At 47.7% G+C, this 17243-nt stretch overlaps 6 protein-coding genes across 6 annotated transcripts; 3 read left to right on the top strand and 3 right to left on the bottom strand.

Moving 5' to 3' along the window:
• Positions 1-304: 304 nt before the first annotated feature.
• On the bottom strand, positions 305-1521 carry T310_8124 (Integral ER membrane protein Scs2; the record flags this gene model as incomplete). The annotated part of the gene is made up of 7 exons (XM_013469097.1): positions 305-757; positions 827-907; positions 976-1121; positions 1154-1212; positions 1268-1290; positions 1355-1425; positions 1482-1521. The coding sequence occupies 7 exons, from the start codon at positions 1519-1521 to the stop codon at positions 305-307; spliced, it is 873 nt and encodes a 290-aa protein (XP_013324551.1).
• Positions 1522-2355: 834 nt separating this feature from the next.
• T310_8123 (UBX domain protein) lies at positions 2356-3441 on the top strand (the record flags this gene model as incomplete). Its single annotated transcript, XM_013469096.1, has 3 exons — positions 2356-2440; positions 2531-2877; positions 2938-3441. The coding sequence occupies 3 exons, from the start codon at positions 2356-2358 to the stop codon at positions 3439-3441; spliced, it is 936 nt and encodes a 311-aa protein (XP_013324550.1).
• A 548-nt stretch (positions 3442-3989) lies between these two features.
• T310_8122 (RAD52 DNA repair protein RADC) lies at positions 3990-6090 on the top strand (the record flags this gene model as incomplete). The annotated part of the gene is made up of 6 exons (XM_013469095.1): positions 3990-3997; positions 4057-4354; positions 4410-4496; positions 4562-4741; positions 4793-4970; positions 5021-6090. The coding sequence occupies 6 exons, from the start codon at positions 3990-3992 to the stop codon at positions 6088-6090; spliced, it is 1821 nt and encodes a 606-aa protein (XP_013324549.1).
• Positions 6091-7059: 969 nt separating this feature from the next.
• Positions 7060-10563, bottom strand: T310_8121 (uncharacterized protein; the record flags this gene model as incomplete). The annotated part of the gene is made up of 4 exons (XM_013469094.1): positions 7060-9343; positions 9735-9978; positions 10033-10198; positions 10261-10563. 4 exons carry the CDS (start codon positions 10561-10563, stop codon positions 7060-7062), a joined length of 2997 nt encoding a protein of 998 aa, XP_013324548.1.
• Positions 10564-12074: 1511 nt separating this feature from the next.
• Positions 12075-14071, bottom strand: T310_8120 (Amino acid transporter; the record flags this gene model as incomplete). The annotated part of the gene is made up of 6 exons (XM_013469093.1): positions 12075-12112; positions 12189-12547; positions 12600-12804; positions 12858-12869; positions 12929-13088; positions 13136-14071. 6 exons carry the CDS (start codon positions 14069-14071, stop codon positions 12075-12077), a joined length of 1710 nt encoding a protein of 569 aa, XP_013324547.1.
• Positions 14072-14802: 731 nt separating this feature from the next.
• On the top strand, positions 14803-16783 carry T310_8119 (uncharacterized protein; the record flags this gene model as incomplete). Its single annotated transcript, XM_013469092.1, has 3 exons — positions 14803-15072; positions 15132-15803; positions 15866-16783. 3 exons carry the CDS (start codon positions 14803-14805, stop codon positions 16781-16783), a joined length of 1860 nt encoding a protein of 619 aa, XP_013324546.1.
• Between the last annotated feature and the right edge of the window lie 460 nt (positions 16784-17243).

Below are 17243 nucleotides of genomic sequence, written 5' to 3'. Positions count from 1 at the left end.
TGAAGAAGAAATCAAATCTCTGGAACTATGCCAGAAACCAGGTGAGTAATAGTAATGATGTTGGGAATTAAGCACGAGAAGGGGAAAAGGAAAAAGGAAAAGATGTAAAACAGTCGGCCGTCATTATGACGAATAAGGACCGAGAGATGCAAACGCTAGAAAAGTTGAAAAATAGAACTGTAAGGGGTGAAAAGACGAAGAAAAGAAAACATAAGCCACGGGAATACAACTGGCCTGAGAAGCAAAAACACACAAGGGTAGCCCGAGAATCGGAATGGTCCGACACGACAGAATGGCAGCTAAACTAGAAGAAAAAATAGGCGATCAGGAAACTTAACAAGCACAATCCGGCCACAATCTGCACAGGTACCCCTATCTCTGCTGCGGATTGAGGATGCTGTTGCTGCAGGAGGGGCGCGGTGGATTCAGCAGATTGAGCGGCCCCCCCATCGGTTTTCCGGAGCCGTAAGCCCTGCTCTGCGAGCTGGTCTTTCAACTTCTGAATCTGAGCCTGCGCCTGCGCGAGTTGTGCTTTTAGCTCTTCGTTTGCAGCATTGGTCGCAGCTGACTTGGAGTTATCTGTCGCCGCAGCGGCCTTCGTAGACTCTTGTGACACTTCTTGTCTGGGCTTCTCAGTGAACTCGGGTTGTGGGATAGGCGAGACATCATCGGGAACTTTCCTCGACGCTGCGGGTGCTGGGGTTTCATATGCTCCGCCTGGAGATGAATACGCCGGAGGTTCCTCGTCCGGAACGGCCTGAGTAGTAGATATCCATTAGTCGATCATTCGTGAGATGGGAACGCGATGCTTGTAGTAGGAACATACAGCTCCATTTGGCGCATTTGGTGGCAAATAATTCACGCGAATCTTACGCTCTTGGATCGCTGCCTTCGGCACTTTCTCGAACTGTATAGAGAACGTCAGTTCGCTCGGACTGCGCAAGGGACCCGAGCCGATGCCACATGGGGACGTACAATCGACGTGATATTGGAGAATTCCAAATCCCCGGTGATCGCGACGGATTGGACGAGGAACTTGTCTTTGCATTTGGCGTCAAGAGGGGGATCCTCCTTCATCGCCTGCAGCAGCACTGTTTTCGGACGGTTATCCCATGGCCCATCTGACAGACCAGCACAATCGCAAAGCACCAACCTTGCACCTCCACATGCCTGCCCGGCTCAATACGTCCCGAGTTGGGTCGAACACAGTAACTGCAAAGCTCAGCCTATAGTCGACGGACCGATGTCTTGGGGGGGGGATACACACTGTTTGGGAGCGGTGGTTTTCACCTGCGTTGGCAGTCAGTCAGCATGCAGCAATCATCAGATGTCCAGAGATGGAGATCGCACGAACCTTGAAGGCGACAGGCTCACTGTTCGGGTTGCGCAGATGCAGGAGTTCGCTGACTTCCCTGTTAAAGGGTCCTGATGTGCTGTAGTTAATACGTATGCTCCGGGGTGATGACAAATGGCGGACTCACGTCTGAACCCGAGATCGCTGGGCTCGAGTTCTATGGACATGCTGGCCTGATCCTATGTAGACGTAATGTCGAGCAAAAAGGAAAAGAAAGAGAAGGACGGTTGGGCAGGAAGGAGAATGATATTGTCTGGATCAGGCGGACGGGAGGGAAGGCTTGGATGTGGTCATGGGCGAATTTAGTGATGACTTCCGACTGTAACTTAGGTGGTCATTTCGGTACCGTCTCCGTATCGGTGTAAGATTGCCTGGCTGCCTGGGCCGACTGGACCTCGAGCGCCTGCTGATGTAAGCAGCTTTGGGTGCGAGGCACAGCGTAAGTTACGGCCTGGCTGTGATGTCATGTATTGGCTGCTCCGTATTTGTTCTGACCAATACCAGCTCGTCGGGTTTGACTTGCTGCGGGAGTCCAGAATGCAAGCGCAGGGCAAGCGAAATAAAAAAAGTTAGGAGGAAGAGGAAGCAAGAATACGCTGTCTTGCAATTGCGTGGTAGCCAGTCCATTTGACCCTGTATTAAACTCCGACAGTTGGCGATGCACTGGGACGAGGCTAAAACTGTTGTAATCATGACTGCTGGATGTTGAGCTGGTCCCTGGCGTTGATAGTCGTAAATCTCGACTGACCCGCATCTGGAGCTGGAAGCATTGCCGCGCGGATACGACGATAATAGGTACCTCACGTCACCCCGAAGCTCCCCACTTCACATCACCACCATCAGCGCCCACCTCGCCTGACATTTCGTTCTTGATCAAACGCTTGGCTCCTGCCTCTCCCACACGTTATCAACCACGTCTTTGTCAGCACACCTCGCCCCACTTTGAAGCCTCATAACTGCAAGTATTGTTTCTGGGACGCTCACAGTCCCGACGCTCCAATATGACCACGTCAGATCTTGATCAGCTCATTGAAATGGGCTTCGACAAGGAGCGAGCCGAGATGGCCGTCTCCAAGACAGGAGGCCGTATGCATCCCATTCTGAAGCAGGGGGTTCTTTTTTTCAAATGGCGCATTCTGATATCGGTTCCCCGCTGACATGTTATTCGACCTGTAGTGCAAGGCGCTCTCGAATGGCTCGAAGCCAACCAAGATAAATCTCTCGAAGAAATTAAGGCGGCCGAATCACGTTCAGAAGAGACACAGGAGGGACCTCCGCTCAAAGAGGGTGAACAGCCTCGAAGTCTCGTTTGCAACGAGTGCGGAAAGAAATTCAGGAGCCAAGCACAGGCTGAATTCCATGCATCCAAGACAGAGCATGTCGATTTTTCGGAATCAACGGAAGAGATTGCTCCCCTAACGGAGGAGGAGAAAAAGGCGAAACTGGCAGAATTACGGGAGAAACTCGCGGCGAAACGAGCAATGCAATCGGAGCAAAACAAGCTGAACCAGAAGAGAAACGAGGTAAATACACCAAGCTGTCACTAACGACACGCTTTTCCACTTTTACTTACCATTCGCTAGGAAATCCGGCGGAAGAGCACCAAGGAGGCTCAAGACATCAGAGAAGAACTACAGAAGAAGGAGCTGATGAGGGAGGCAGCCAAGAAACGGAAAGAGAAGCAAGAAGAACTCGAAGCGAAGCAGAAAATCAGGGCCAAGATAGCTGCAGACAAAGAAGAGCGGAGACTGAAAGCCGAAAGAGAGAAGGCTGAGCGGGCAGGCCAGGCTCCCCCACCGCAACCAGCAGCACCCGCTCCAACGACGTCTGGACCGGTGACATCCAAACCTGCATCCGCCTACACAGAAACTCGCCTGCGGTTCCAGACGTCCAAAGGAAACATTATGAAGACCTTCCCCGTGGATACAACCCTTTTCGAGGTTGCCGCCGCCCTCAACAAGGACGAAGGATTGGAAGTTCAGAGTTTCACACAAAATTTCCCGAAAAAGATCTTCGACGCCGAATATTTCGGTGAAACATTGAAGGAGCTTGGTCTGGTGCCTAGCGCCAGTCTTATTGTGAAATAATCTAATTGCTCTAACTGATGACGGCATGACTATCTGCGTGTTTTGATTCATCGGGAAGAGCGTAGTATCGAATCTAACGTGGACGACGACATGATAATCAATTTCTACACCTGAATTATTCGCGCTTTTCGATTTGAAATTACTACATAAGCAATGTCTCGCTAGATCACTCCAAAAGAAAGCAGTATTAGAGACTGTATAGTCAATTTGGGGAAGGGATGGAAGAGCCAAAATAGTCGTCATGAGAAGCGTTTCTTATCTTAAGCTATTTATCTTAAGCTATTTAGAGCTCTCTTGAATAAACATCGCAAAAGAGATCTTTTAGAATGCATGTGTTGTCGTATACATGTACTCCGTAGAGCAAGTGTTTCCAATTCGATCACGTGAACAGGCGCCCCGTCGTGTTGATGACATAAGCAGCATCCGTCGCGTCGACACGTCGGTGCCTGTGGAGGGCCGTGATAGCGGGCAATCGCGTTGTTAAGAGTTAGATCAGCCAGCATCCTCTTGTTGTTGATGTCCGCCATTGTGCTCTTGGTCCTTACAAAATGCCTGCGTAAGTCTGAATTTCATCTGTTCTGATGAGTTAGTTTTTACTAACTTGTACCTTAACAGTGTCGGTGACCAGCACCGTGTAGGACCGGGTACTGTGATATCAACCATGGCTGGTACCGTCTCTGCGAATCCTTTCGAGGAACCACCCCGTCGAATTAGCGAATATACTGCTCAGGAAATTGCCACTCTTCAATCTCGCCTTGATAAGCAGCTGGGACCAGAGTACATCTCCTCAAGAGCCGGCCCCTCTGGGCAGAAGGTGCACTACCTAGCGGCAGAGAAATGTATAAACCTTGCGAACGAGGTCTTTGGATTCAATGGCTGGTCCAGTTCGATCCAAAGTATACAGATCGACTTTGTGAGTGCAACAGGTTGGACGATTGTTGAGCAATGGGCTGATTGTCGGGTACTAGGTTGATGAGAGTCCAAGCACGGGTAAGATAAGTCTGGGGTTATCCGTGATTGTGAGAGTCACATTGAAGGATGGCACATATCATGAGGTACGGGAGCGATATGTCACGTTATCATCGGCTCTGTGGAGGAGACTGACTGTGGTGGCTTCTAGGATATCGGCTATGGCCATATTGAGAATTGCAAAGGCAAAGCGGCAGCTTTTGAGAAAGCAAAGAAGGAGGGAACAACAGATGCTCTTAAACGAGCTCTGAGGACATTTGGCAATGTTCTGGGCAACTGCATCTACGACAAAGAGTATCTTGCCAGAGTCACTAGAGTCAAAGTGGCTCCTGTAAGTTCCATTCCCTTCATGTCTCTTGATCAGTCTACTAATTAGGAGTAGACCAAGTGGGATGTGGATAACCTTCATCGTCACCCTGATTACGCCCCGGTCAAAAAGGAGCCTGTCGAAGACAAGAAGGTCTCTGAAGATAATGATCTTCCTCCCCGTCCAACTGAAGCTTCCACGAACAACGCGAATCCTTCTTCTCCCGCATTCGACGGAGACGGCGAATTTGGCAGTAAGCTCTTCCTGATTTGTGGAATTGGCCTGATGCTCAAATATTGGCAGGTGATCTTTTCGACGAGGCAGACTTCGCGGTGTGCAACCCTGATGAGGTGGTTTTAGACCCAGAACCTCCACAACAGCAGCAGCAGCAGCAGCAACAGCAGTCGCATCCACAAGCTCAGGTGCCCCAGCAAGGGCCTCAAGGGAACAACTCACGACCCGCTCGACCTCCTCCTGAGATGGTTACTCCCTCAAAACCAGAAAGGTCTTGGAATGCCGGCCCTACTCCTGCTGCACGACAGCCAGCACAGACGCCGCAGAACAAGACAGCTTCAGGAGCTCAACATAATATGTCTATGAACCGTCCTCAGGGCATGATGCAAAGGCAGCCGACCCCTGGTCCGCGACCACAGCAACCAGAGCGCAACTCAGCGGCTGCCCCTCAGGCTTATTCAAGATCTAGCCAAGAAATGTCATCAAATGCTCAAGGCGGTTCAGGAATCAAATCAGAGGCGTCTGCTAGCTCCGCGGACTCTAAGCCTCAGCAAGCCAATAATAATAATCAGGGACAATCTTCGGGAAGCGATTCGGAGAACAGGGTCCAGCCGGATCCAGCAGCTGGCTTTTTCTCTGCAAAAGCAGTTGACATACTACGAGAAAACCCTCAGGCACCTCCATCAATGGCACCGAAGTTTAACCCGCATGCCGAGAGTCCTTCAATCCGCAAAACAGCAGGTATCGACCATAGCAAGAGCCTTCCTATTTCTAAACCGATGCTTGCAGGAGTTTCTCCTTCCCAAAATAGTACACGGGATTTTATAAATCCTTCTGCAGATATGCATCGCAGAATAGGCGCTCCTGGCGGTAGTGGAATCGCCAGCCCAGTGGGCAGGCCGCAGAGCACATCCTCTTATCGCCCATTAACCCGACCGAACATTGACCCAAGAAATGCTGGAAGCAATACTGGGTTTAATCGAGAAAACCCTGCACAGCAGAATGCAAGCCTGAAGAGACCGCCGCTCAACGACGTGACAAATTCTTCCCTCTCATCGGGCACGTCTGGGCCCGGTGATCCCAAAAGACCCAAAGTCAACGCCGAAGAACAGACTGCGCCACAGCAACAAAAGTGTTGACATGTTTGCCAATCAGTAAAGTTCTCCTGTGTTATTCATCTGTCGTGAACATTAGCGCTTTGTTATTTGACATGACTCGGTGAGTATATGGCGTTTAGGAGGCCAAGGAATAGTATATGACGCACTCGTCTGTGCAATTGTCCTGAACTGGTTATTTTGCTGTGGGGATTCGGTACCTGTTAACATATATTATTTACGTTGCATATCCATCAACTCTATCATAACTTACTTCATTTTTTTATTCTTGGTGTTTGGGAAGAGGAATGAACGGCAATGGTTTCTTTCGTGTGGCTTGCTGGTGTTAAAATGGATGGATGTTATACTCTGTGTATTAATTAGTTGATCAAGGATGGAAAAGGATCGATCTATCAATCAGCTGGCGTTGGTATTGATATAGTCAATATTGAAATTTCTGATATTGATATTCTGACATGGTCAGAGCTTCTCACCATTACATTGCGCGCGTTCTAAAAAAGTATCAGAGTGGAACGAAAAAAAAATGAATACACCGTAGCTGGCTAGTTATGACTGACACTTGCATTAACTTCACTAATCCTACATACGTACATACATGACACATGAAAAACTGTTGTTGGATTTTTTTTTCGGAATGAGTTTTTGTTTTCGAAAACAGCAAACAAACAACTAAAGAAAAGAAAAGAAAGAAGGGCTTTTTTGAGGGATGATAGTAATGATACAGGTCAAACGGAAGAAAGAAGAAGCAAAGAAAGGAGGAAAAAAAAACTACCACCACACAACTTTTCGCTTTCATCTCAGGTAAGTAGTTATGACACCGCTAATCGATCGAAACTGGATATCATCAATCAATCGAAAATGGGGAAAATGAATATTCGTTATCATCATCCTCGTGAGAATCATAACCGGACGTATCACTCTTTAGGGCTTTTTTTTTCTAACCCCCGCACCGCGATTCGTCATCTTCGCTTGGAGCAAGTACGTCATCTGAGCTTAGCGGAGAGGTTTCTTCTTGTCGTCGTCGGGTAGGATCGCATATCTAGATGCGTAGAGACTGCGGGTTTGCGGAAGAGGAGGGCTCTGTGGACTTTGTGCTGCGGCTGCTACAGGAGGCTGCTGCTGGTATTGGCTCGGTTGCATTGGTTGATTGGAAGAAGAAGAAGACACTCCTGCTGCAGACGCAGCGGACCAGGGATGTGGGAATCCTCGTTGCTGAAAGCTAGGAGCAGCCTGATTCTGACGTGCAAACGGCTGGTTGGTGTGTTGCTCTGCTTGTTGGTGACTAAACCGTGGGGAAGGAGAAGCCGCAGGACTTGAAGAAGCCGTAGGCGCATGTCTCGAGGCGTAAAGGCTGCGCGTAGGAGGGGCAGGGCTAGGCTGTTGCTCAGTCTGCACTGGAGCCTGGTATTGCGCTGGTTGCGACGGTTGACCGAACCCTCCTGGGAGAGACGCACTCGCTGTCGGCGCGTGCCTGGAAGCACACAAACTGTGGGAAGCGTGGTGCGCAGGAGATTGGTTCTCTCCTTTCGGTTTAAACGGAGTTGCCGTAGGATTCGGATGCGTCGACTTCGTGAGGTCGTTTTGCGGAATCGAAGGCAGAGGAAGATTGGTACCGTACTGAGACGTCGTCTCAGATAGCGGTCCGGCTGGCCAAGTAGGTTGATTTACGATAACGCCCTGTGCAGGTACAGCAGACTCCACAGGATAGCTGAAAGAAGAACTGATGGGACCACCTGTAGTCGACGCAACTGGACGATCCACCGCTGTAGAATTGTCAGGGATACCATGACGTGCTGTATCCTGAACTGCAGGGAACGCTTGTCCGCTTGTGTTCGGTGGTCCTACATCAAACGTCAATTTGTCGGTCAAAGCCTGACAAAGGTGGTCAACATTACTATCTGTACTAGGGGCACGCAACACGGAATTCGACGTGGAAATCGAGCTGGGTCTGCTTCTCCCAGGGAGCGTGTGTTCACCAAAAATATGATCGTCGTCGTCCTCGGGAACATGCATTCTTCTGCGGCTGGGAACAGGTGATTCGCTCGAGCTACTTGATCGAGGGACAAACGGCGCCGCTAGGACGGCCTGCCGTAGTCGAAGCTCAGATGGTGAAGATCCCTGGCTGCTTGAAGCAACCTTGGTCTTCTCAACGTCTGCGCTTTTCTTCTGAGCTGGTTCGGCTTGTTCACGTTCCTGGACGGGAGGATTATCCTCAGGGGACCTGATCGACAAAGACTCCATAGCAGCAGAAACGACCTCGCTAGCTTTCCGGGTGTTCAAAGAAGTCAAATTCTCAGCGGCTTTGCCCTCAGTGACACCCGAAATCAGTCTTATAAGTTTATTCCGTCGTTCGTTCAAGTTTTCTGCGTCCTCTCCGGTCAGAGATGGAAGGGTGTCGTTGATGAAAGCCAGCTCTTGCAGATAACTGACAACCGGTATTTTAGCGGGTGAGGGCTTCGAACTGATCGAACTGATCGAACGAGGAGCCTGGGGAGTCACAGCTTTCTCAGCTCTGATAGCTGGCCCAGGACTAGCAGTCTCGCTAGGGCTTGGGCCATGTTGAACCGAAGCTACTGATCTAGAAGATGACCTGGAGCGACGGCTGAAGTCGATATCCATCAGATCTTGGACCGCAGCACTTGGTGGCACGGATTCTTTCTCCGGGTTCCTTGTCGTTGTCACGGTAGAAGTGCTGAAATCGAGAAGAAGATCATTGTTTTCGTCGAGTTTAGTCTTGGGCGTCTCAGCTTCTTGAGCCCGGGAATACTTTTGCGTAAAGATCTGGGGCTGCGGAAGATTCGAGCTGAAAACTTTCGTAGGTCTTGGTTTGTCCTGAGTATTATCTTTTTCATCATCTTCTTCCACGGATTCTGTGGATACAGAAGCCTTAGAAGGCTCAGAAAAAGGTGCTTTCTGTGTCATATTGACCGATTCGGGAGGGTGAGATTGCTGAACCTTGGTAAGACTGTTTGTCGTCGCTTCATCTTCAGCAGTAGCAAGGGACTGAGCATCATCTTTCGTAGTTGACAGCGACTGCTGATTTTCAGCGGCAACTGGGGTAGTGACCCCTGAATGAGAGTGAAGATCAAGGAGTTCAGTATCTGGATTAGAAGCCCCCTCTGGCAGTTCAGGGCGTGCCGCCTCAGACGTGTCATCGGAGGTTGTGGCTGCAGCATGCACCACGTCCTCTCCAGGGTTCTCTACTGACGCCGATCTATTCTTGCGAATAGCAGCCAAGAAACCCTCTGGTTCAGCAAGAAATGTTTCATAATTTTGCCTTGTTTATTCCAGTTAGCTAAAGCAACCTTGAGCTGAGACAGTTTCTTACTGAGGAGCCCCAGGAATCTGAGGATGGACAGGTCGCCTGACTTTGATTCCTGGAGGCTTCGAGGGCTTTGTGGGAGTTCGACGATCTTTAGGATCTGCTCGCAAGCAAGGTCAACACGTGAATCAATGATAATCTCTGGTGGATATTTTCACCTCTCCTGCCCCTGCCTCTAGAGGGAGATCTCGTGTTGGTATCGAGGGCGGGATCGAGATGACGCTGCATTTCCGCAAGCTGATGCCCGTGCATCATGACGGGTCTACCCCTTGAACGTTTTCTAGGGGAACTCCTGTTGTTCGTTAGCAATATCAAGAGGATAGTTGGAACCAGACTAGAATCTTACTGTGTATTAGACACAGAGGACCCTCGACCACGTCGTCCTACGTTTCCACCACCACGTCCGGGATCCCGGGCATCTCGAGCATGAGCCCTTGGTTGAGGACTATTTCCAGAACTGGGAGTCTCAACGTAAGTCTGTCCTCCGCTTTCCTGGATGGTAGCGCTGAGTTGAGCTCGATGGCTCTGACCATCCATCATGGTGTCCAGGTCCTCGAGGCCACCTGTGTCATCGACTTGCTTGTAAAGGCCTCCAAGTGGATTAGCTCAAGTTTCAGATAAGTATAACGCATGCGATTACTTACTAGACCACGCAGAAAGTTGCTCTTTATTCTGTTCAGCAATACGGCGTACTGCCTCATCTACGTTCGATAACCGAGAAGCCTCGAGTTGTTCTTTCCGAATCCTGGTGAATTTATTTGGTTTGTCAACTGACGATATGTATTCACGACGAGCGGTCCCAAGATCGGCCTGTTGACGATATGAATTGATGTTCTCAATCTCATTTCTATGCCACGCGTCGAATCACTCACCATTTGAATGTCCTGGAGCCGTTTCTCGGTTAGCTCGTCCATGGCTCCCAGATTTGCAAAGTCAACCTGCAAAGACGGGGAGATAGGTTGGGTTGAAAGCGTAATCTCAGTATGTTTGAGATTGCCAGGGGAAGAGGGTTGCAATTGAGATGATATAGATAAACAATAGAAAGAAGGTTGTGATTGAGACTTGGAGAGTGTGTGATGGTTTGAAAGGAGAGTAAACAAGCAAAGATATGAAAGACAACAGTGAGCAATAGTAAACAGGGAACAGTGACAACAAAACAACACGATAACCACCATGGAAACGCGTTGTTAGTCTAACAAAAGTCGTGTGCGTGTGTGGAGCCTGAGATGAGGAAGGGTGCTCTCTTGGTCTAAGGAAACAATCTGACGCGTCGAGATTAACTCCAGCAGATGGGGTCTGTATGGAATTGGTTTCAAGTGTTTGCACTGTATGGCAAGATGATAAAGGAAACTAATGAGCTCAAGAACGACTTTGCAGCCGGGTAGATGCAGGCTCAGTTATATATGTCCGTCAGAGACAACAAACAGTGGACAGAATGCGGGACTGTCAACCAGCACAAAGAGGGTGAATCAGGTGACGCAGCCTCTGCTCATCCAGATCAGACCATGAATCTGAGAACCAGTAATAGCTATTTTATAGGTACAAGACAGAAGATTTGGAATTAAACACTAGAAATCCAGCATGACAATTTAAGATGGTAAGATCAAACCATGTGATATCTTGCGAACAAAGATTCATGGATATGAGATATTGCTGTTTTTCTATGCTGGTGATATCAAACTGCAGTGAATGAAGAGATCGAAAAGCCAGAAAATTAGGTACTTGGGGTGGCCATACAACCAGGTGTAGCGGTCAATTGGGAAGGTCATTTTCTGAAAGAAATTCCTTGTTCACAGAAGGCAATGATCAGTTTGAATTGATACGATAGACAAAAACAATACTGAGACCTGTCTGAGAATTGCAAATTCAAATTTTTTGTCTCAGACAGAATAAAGATCTAAGATAGATAGAAGGAAGAGATTGAGAATAAAGAAAAAGACAAGGAAAAGAAAAGGAAAGAGGAAGGAAAAAACAAAAGCAGTAGGATTTTGAGGAAAGGTTTCTTCCAACTTGTTGATCAAGATGGTAAATCGTTACAAAGACAAGCAGATATCTGGTGAGGAGATATCTCATCTAAGAGATAAAAAACATCTGAAAGATAAGATATTGTGAGTTTTGTGTCTTTTTTCAGCAGAATTGCTTTTAACACATGGATGTTCAAGGGACACTCCAAGGTGAAGGAGAGATATCCATTCAAACGGTCTCCTCAGTTGTTGTCAGGCCAATAATGGTATCTCTGAATCAATGTAGATCTTTTGAAACTGTTTATGCACTTTTTAATCACATTATTTCTTCGGAGATTTCCTTTCTCTGGACTCAATGCCAGGTGAAGATAATGTGTTGTTAATCATAGGCATGAGACGCTAATCAAGAATGGTTAAGCGTGGGAGGAGGTACCTTAGGTTAGGTAACCTAACCAGGTAATTTCTGAGTAACTACCTACCTAGGTAGGTACTTGTTAGGGTAGATAAAGGAAATATAAAGTCAGATATGAAAGGTCTCGAGAAACAATATGAAGGATTCAAATTAAAAATTTCGCATGACATGAATTGAGAATCAACTGTACTTCATCTTGTAAAAAATGGCTAATATATACAGAACATGAATAAACAGCAAGGTGATTTTGATAAGGACACTATTATTACAAGTCTAGATTATAAACAGAGAGAAACCAGCCAGCCCGTATTTAAATTACACTTCCGCAAGTGTGGGTTCCGCCTTCATCTGTCAGATTGAAATAAGCTCGTCAGCACAGAATTCCCATTCCAGAGTTGGGGATGGAGCGTATCTCATGACATACTTCTGATCATCTTTGCAACAGCCTGGAGGAGGCTGATCCCCATGACTACAGTGCCGAATGCTATACAAGCGTACGCTGGTAGTTTCGCTCTCCAGCTAGACTTGCTCAACTTCACGTAGCAGAGCGGCGGTAGTATATACGCCAATGCCGCCGCACTTGTAGCGCCGATAAGCTCAAACACAGCGCCAAGGTCACAGGTAATCAATGCCATGACCATAGAGGAGACTACTAGAGTTGTAGTAAACAATAGATGGCGATTTGGATCGAAAGGCTCATCGGGGAAATAATAAGTCATCATCACGGACCGGCAGACAAATGCCTCCAGCGGTAAGGTCGTAAGCATATTCAAACCGAAGCAGCTGACCATGTCTTAGTTTAAAGGAGTTCGTCTCTGTTTGGGAAGAAACTTACAACCGAGCTATATTGACCATGACGTTATCTGCAGGGAAGTTATTTAGCACATTTCCCTGGGTCTTCGAGCCGAAAGTCAGAAAACCAGCTAGACCCATTATCAAACACATGAGCATCGAAACCCCAGTGGAGTAGTGCGTCACAGTCGCAAATCGATCTAGAGTCGGTTTTTTGAGGGAGCCGTAGATTAGAAGACTGTTATGGTCTAGAAGACAGGTCAGATTTAGAACTGAAGTCGGAGTACTAGGTTCAACATACGACACACAAATGCTAGAGACGGTTAGCAGTGCCCGTACAAAAAAAGGATCTACAAGTTTATGACAACTTACCGAAGGAGATAACGCCAACAGCTTGGAAGAAACCAGAATTGATGAAAAGACTCCCTTTGATATCGCCTCTCAGTTCTGAGGGGACACGGAACCCCTGCACGACCACAGTGACTACAATCACCACCATACTTAACAGCGCCAAAGCTGAAGCTTTTGCCAACTAGGATCGTCAGTAAACGTCAAGGAATCATTGTAGTTAGAAATTACCTTAGCAATATCTCGATAGAGAGAAAGAGGATAGGAAACACCAAGTATGAAGAGGATAATTACAGCCCGTCTATCTGTCAGAAGCCAGAGAAAAGGCATATCTCGAAGGGACGGGAACAAGGCTTCTAAGACATGTGGAATGGTATCACCAACAATGATACAGAACGCGATCATTCCACCATAGGCGAAGGCCCATTGAGCAACAGAGATTGCAATGAGCCCGCTTTTGCCAAAGCAGTGTTGCATGGTCGCTTGAAAAGAATCCGCGCCGCTCATTTTCGAATTGATGACTATTAACCGAATCGTCCAATCCACGGTGATAGTAAGCGCAACGAGCAGCACTATTCCCATCACCATACCTGCCTGACGAAAAGCATAAGGCTGTCCGATGATACCAGCGCCTATAATGCTATTGGCCATGTTCATAAATGCCATTCTCATTCCGCTGCGAGGTCGGGCACTTTCCAGATGTTCCTCCGGGAAGAAGTTATCCGACGTTGCGACGGTAACACTGGGAGCCTCTATATCTGTCAGGAGAGGTGCCATATGCCCAGTACTGCTTCTCGGCCGTCGTGGACCGCGCGAGATATAATCCTCCTCATCCATCCATGAGGAATTCTCCTCCGATCTCGCATGGCCATTGGCAGGGGTCGGCTCATCTTCGGATTCGTCATCCAAGTCGAATCGGACGCGATTGGGGGTACGGAGAGTGCGACGCTGTCCATCCGTAGGAGGCCTGTATATCGAGGACTGGCGAGGACCGTTTGTTTGAGGAGCTAGAGGGTTGGGGGGCGGATTGCGCTGATCGCTTGACCCGGAATGGACTACCAGGTCGTCATCCTCGGTGGAGGAGGCAGAGAGGAGAGAACGAGCTTCATCTTCGGTTGCATCACGTCGCTCGGTGAGGCGAGCAGTGATGTTGTCATCCCTGGGCATAGCTGACGACTGGATTCATGTCGTGGGATCGAGACAATGTCGTGTCTAGTAACAGCGTAGCTGCTTCTATCAGGCCCGTTTCAGACAGCGATAGCTATCACGTGACTGATATATTAGCGTTTGATCTTATTTTAGAAATGAAGCCAGTTAGTTATGTATCTGCGCGTGAGATCAAAACAATCATTTATTGGATGGAAAGAGGGGGGATTACACTGCAAAATAATGGATATAATTGTGTGTCACTGTCCACCAGCAAAGTGAGACTGAACGCGTCATCCAGCTAGCCTTTATGGTAACAACACGTTAGAAAACCACTACACCGTAATAAACACGTACTTTGTAATAGAAATGAAATTCTAGCTTTAATTTTATTTCTCTAACTCTCTTCTTCTTTTTGCCTTAGAAGGGGATCTGAAAGTGCTGAAAGTGCAGCAAGTTTGGACGAAAGACCATCACAATAGTTTCCTATATAGAGAAGTTTCGAGGTTGCTCAGTTTCATAGAGTTTATGGTTGCTTATAATTTGCTATACCATCCACTGCACATTCTCTTCATTTCTCCTTCTTTGAAATTGCAGCTCAGTTGAGATTACCTGTAGGGCTAATACTACAATTGTGTAGTCCAATGAGGGGGAGAGTTGCGGCCAGTCCGCGATGCCCGCAACGATGAGTTTTTGCGGTCCTTCATCTCTTGCAGGAAGACCAAGTATGGTAACAAGGAAAGCGAACACCAATGTCTCATACCATTGACTTGGGCACTAGCAGTTTCGGTGTCCTCGAGTCAAAGCAATGCCTTGTCTCGAAAGCCTTAGCGACTTTCTTGCTCCCCAAAGAGCCTGCAGTCCTACCAACGGACCTCAAGCAGATTATCAATTCCAGGTCTATCTGGATTGTCAAGGGACAAGATCTCACCTTGGATATCAGTATCCAAGGACCCTGTGATGGCCTAGATTCTATGTTCACCCTATTGAATCGCTCTGCCAATCTGTTGAGGGAAGCCAAAGTGAGTTTCCCACATCTTCCTGGACCGTCAAGTTTGCTAAAATCTTTCATCTTCTCCAGCTTTGGTCTGATCTTGGTCTCGTAGCGTCCACGAAGTCCTACGAATGCAAATCCGGTCCCGATCATACAATGAGACTTCACCTCTCCCTGACTCTCCAGGAAGATTTCAAACGCATGACCAAACGGATACATGGGAAAGTGCCTCGTTCAATTCGAAGATGCGTCTTTGTCGACCCGCAGCCTCCTTCCGGTATTGTGACAGTGACATTGTCAAAAATAGAACTTTTCCTCAAATACATGTATTCTTCTACATCAACATGCGTCACGCACATGGACCGGTTTTGGACGAACGAGTGTTTGGAGGACTCCATGATGGCAGTAGATGACGGTGTTGAAACACTTGAGAGCGACAAGGAGGGTCCTCTGCCCTGGTTAGGTTTTCCTGCTTCAATGCCATCTATACATCCCAGTTATGGTATATTCACGCCTGGACTGCATTCTTGGGGTACAGAACCCGAATTCCCGCATCCTCCTCTGTGCGACTCCATTGTGAAAGCTGACACAGTCCCCGGCGGAAATGACTGTCAACTTCACAGTCTTCTGGACTGTGCCATTCGAAATTTGGTCTCGTCAAATCCGTCGAAAGTTGCGCATGGAATTGAGCAAAATCCCAGCACTGCAGCGAAGCTCTCTGACATTGCTCCTTCTGTATTCAGTCCAGGTTATGATGATGTGAGTAGATGACTCTTTCCCTTATAATGCTAGCGCTGATTGGTTTTGTTTGCACTGTACAGAGCATTCGCCAGAGAGCAGGGTTTATACCAGTAGTTGCTAAGTCAATAGCGTCGATCGTGAACAAGTCCGCTTCTGAAGACATACGGCAGAAAGTCACCTCTCTCAAAAATTTCTTTGGAGAAAATTATGAAGGCACTCCCATGCACCGTCCACCATCGGAAGTTCCAGACCTGCGGTCTATGGTAAAGTGCCTATTGTGGACAAGCCTTCAGAGAGGAGTGTACGATCCTAAAGCGGCTAGGAAGCTGAGTCCCATAACGTTGGATGACTCGAAATCGGAGGATGATTCTTCGATGCTGGAAGACCAATTGTCCATTCCAGGGTCCGATAATGCATTGTCGACAAGTCTGGACATAGAATCCGACTATGCTGACACAAACGCTGACGACGATGATGACTACGAACGAACTCTCTTCGAAGAAGAGCTTTGCTTTCCTTTTCCGGATAGCGGTAGCGACAGTGACGATTTGATTGATGCCGTCTGTCGATTCAGTGTTTCTGGAAACGATGAAGAAGAGAGTGCGGAACTATCACGGGCAAAAGAATTCAAGCATGAAAATGGAGAGCCTTCTAGTTCTCCGATGATGAGTTCTGTTGAAGAATTGGGAACAATGTCTCCTCCAACGATACTCGGATCAGCACTAAAACAGCCACGACGATCGTTCTCTGATAGGACAACAAGTGACTGGTCTGAGGAGCCATATGACGACAAAGCTGGTCAGAACGAGAGGCTGAACGAGGAGGAGATGTTGTCACCTCGTATGGAATCCGAACCTGAGATTGAGATTGAAATTGATACTGGGTCAGACTTTGGGTCCCTTGGCTCGTTTGAAGAGGATTATCTACTTGAAGAAGAATATTTACTTGGGAACGATAAGAGGTTCGATGACGACGAGGATGAGGAGATGCTATACTAATACTTAATATTAAAGCGAGAAACGCGAGGCTTATGTAGCTACTATTTTCCCTTCATTTCCAATTGAACGTGATGTCTATGATGATTAACAATAATATCTGGTGGAGCCGTACGAGCAGAGCTTCATCTTTTTTCGAGGTATGTACAAGACCTACCTCATAGGTTACGCACCTAGTGGGAAACTTTGCCCGATGCGTACATATACCTCTGTACAGCCGTGGAGTCAAAGTGCATTTATGTCGTGTTCTTGACGCTATTGTTCAGACGTTCTAAGACACGAGTTAAAACAACTACAAACAAGCCCTTACTTTAACTTTATGAACGTCTTGCTATACATACCTATGGATTCTTTGCTTATAATAGGTATGGGTTCCTTGCTTCCGTATTGGGAAGTAGGTACCATAGCAGACAGAAACGGACCGCTTTGAACCACTAGGTTGCAGACCTTCCCCCCCCCCCCC

Source organism: Rasamsonia emersonii, assembly GCF_000968595.1.
Source record: "Rasamsonia emersonii CBS 393.64 chromosome Unknown ctg1118621760654, whole genome shotgun sequence".
In the NCBI taxonomy this organism is placed as follows: Eukaryota; Fungi; Ascomycota; class Eurotiomycetes; order Eurotiales; family Trichocomaceae; genus Rasamsonia; species Rasamsonia emersonii.
The sequence above is the reverse complement of the archived record's forward strand: the minus strand, read 5'-3'. Positions and strand labels throughout refer to the sequence as shown.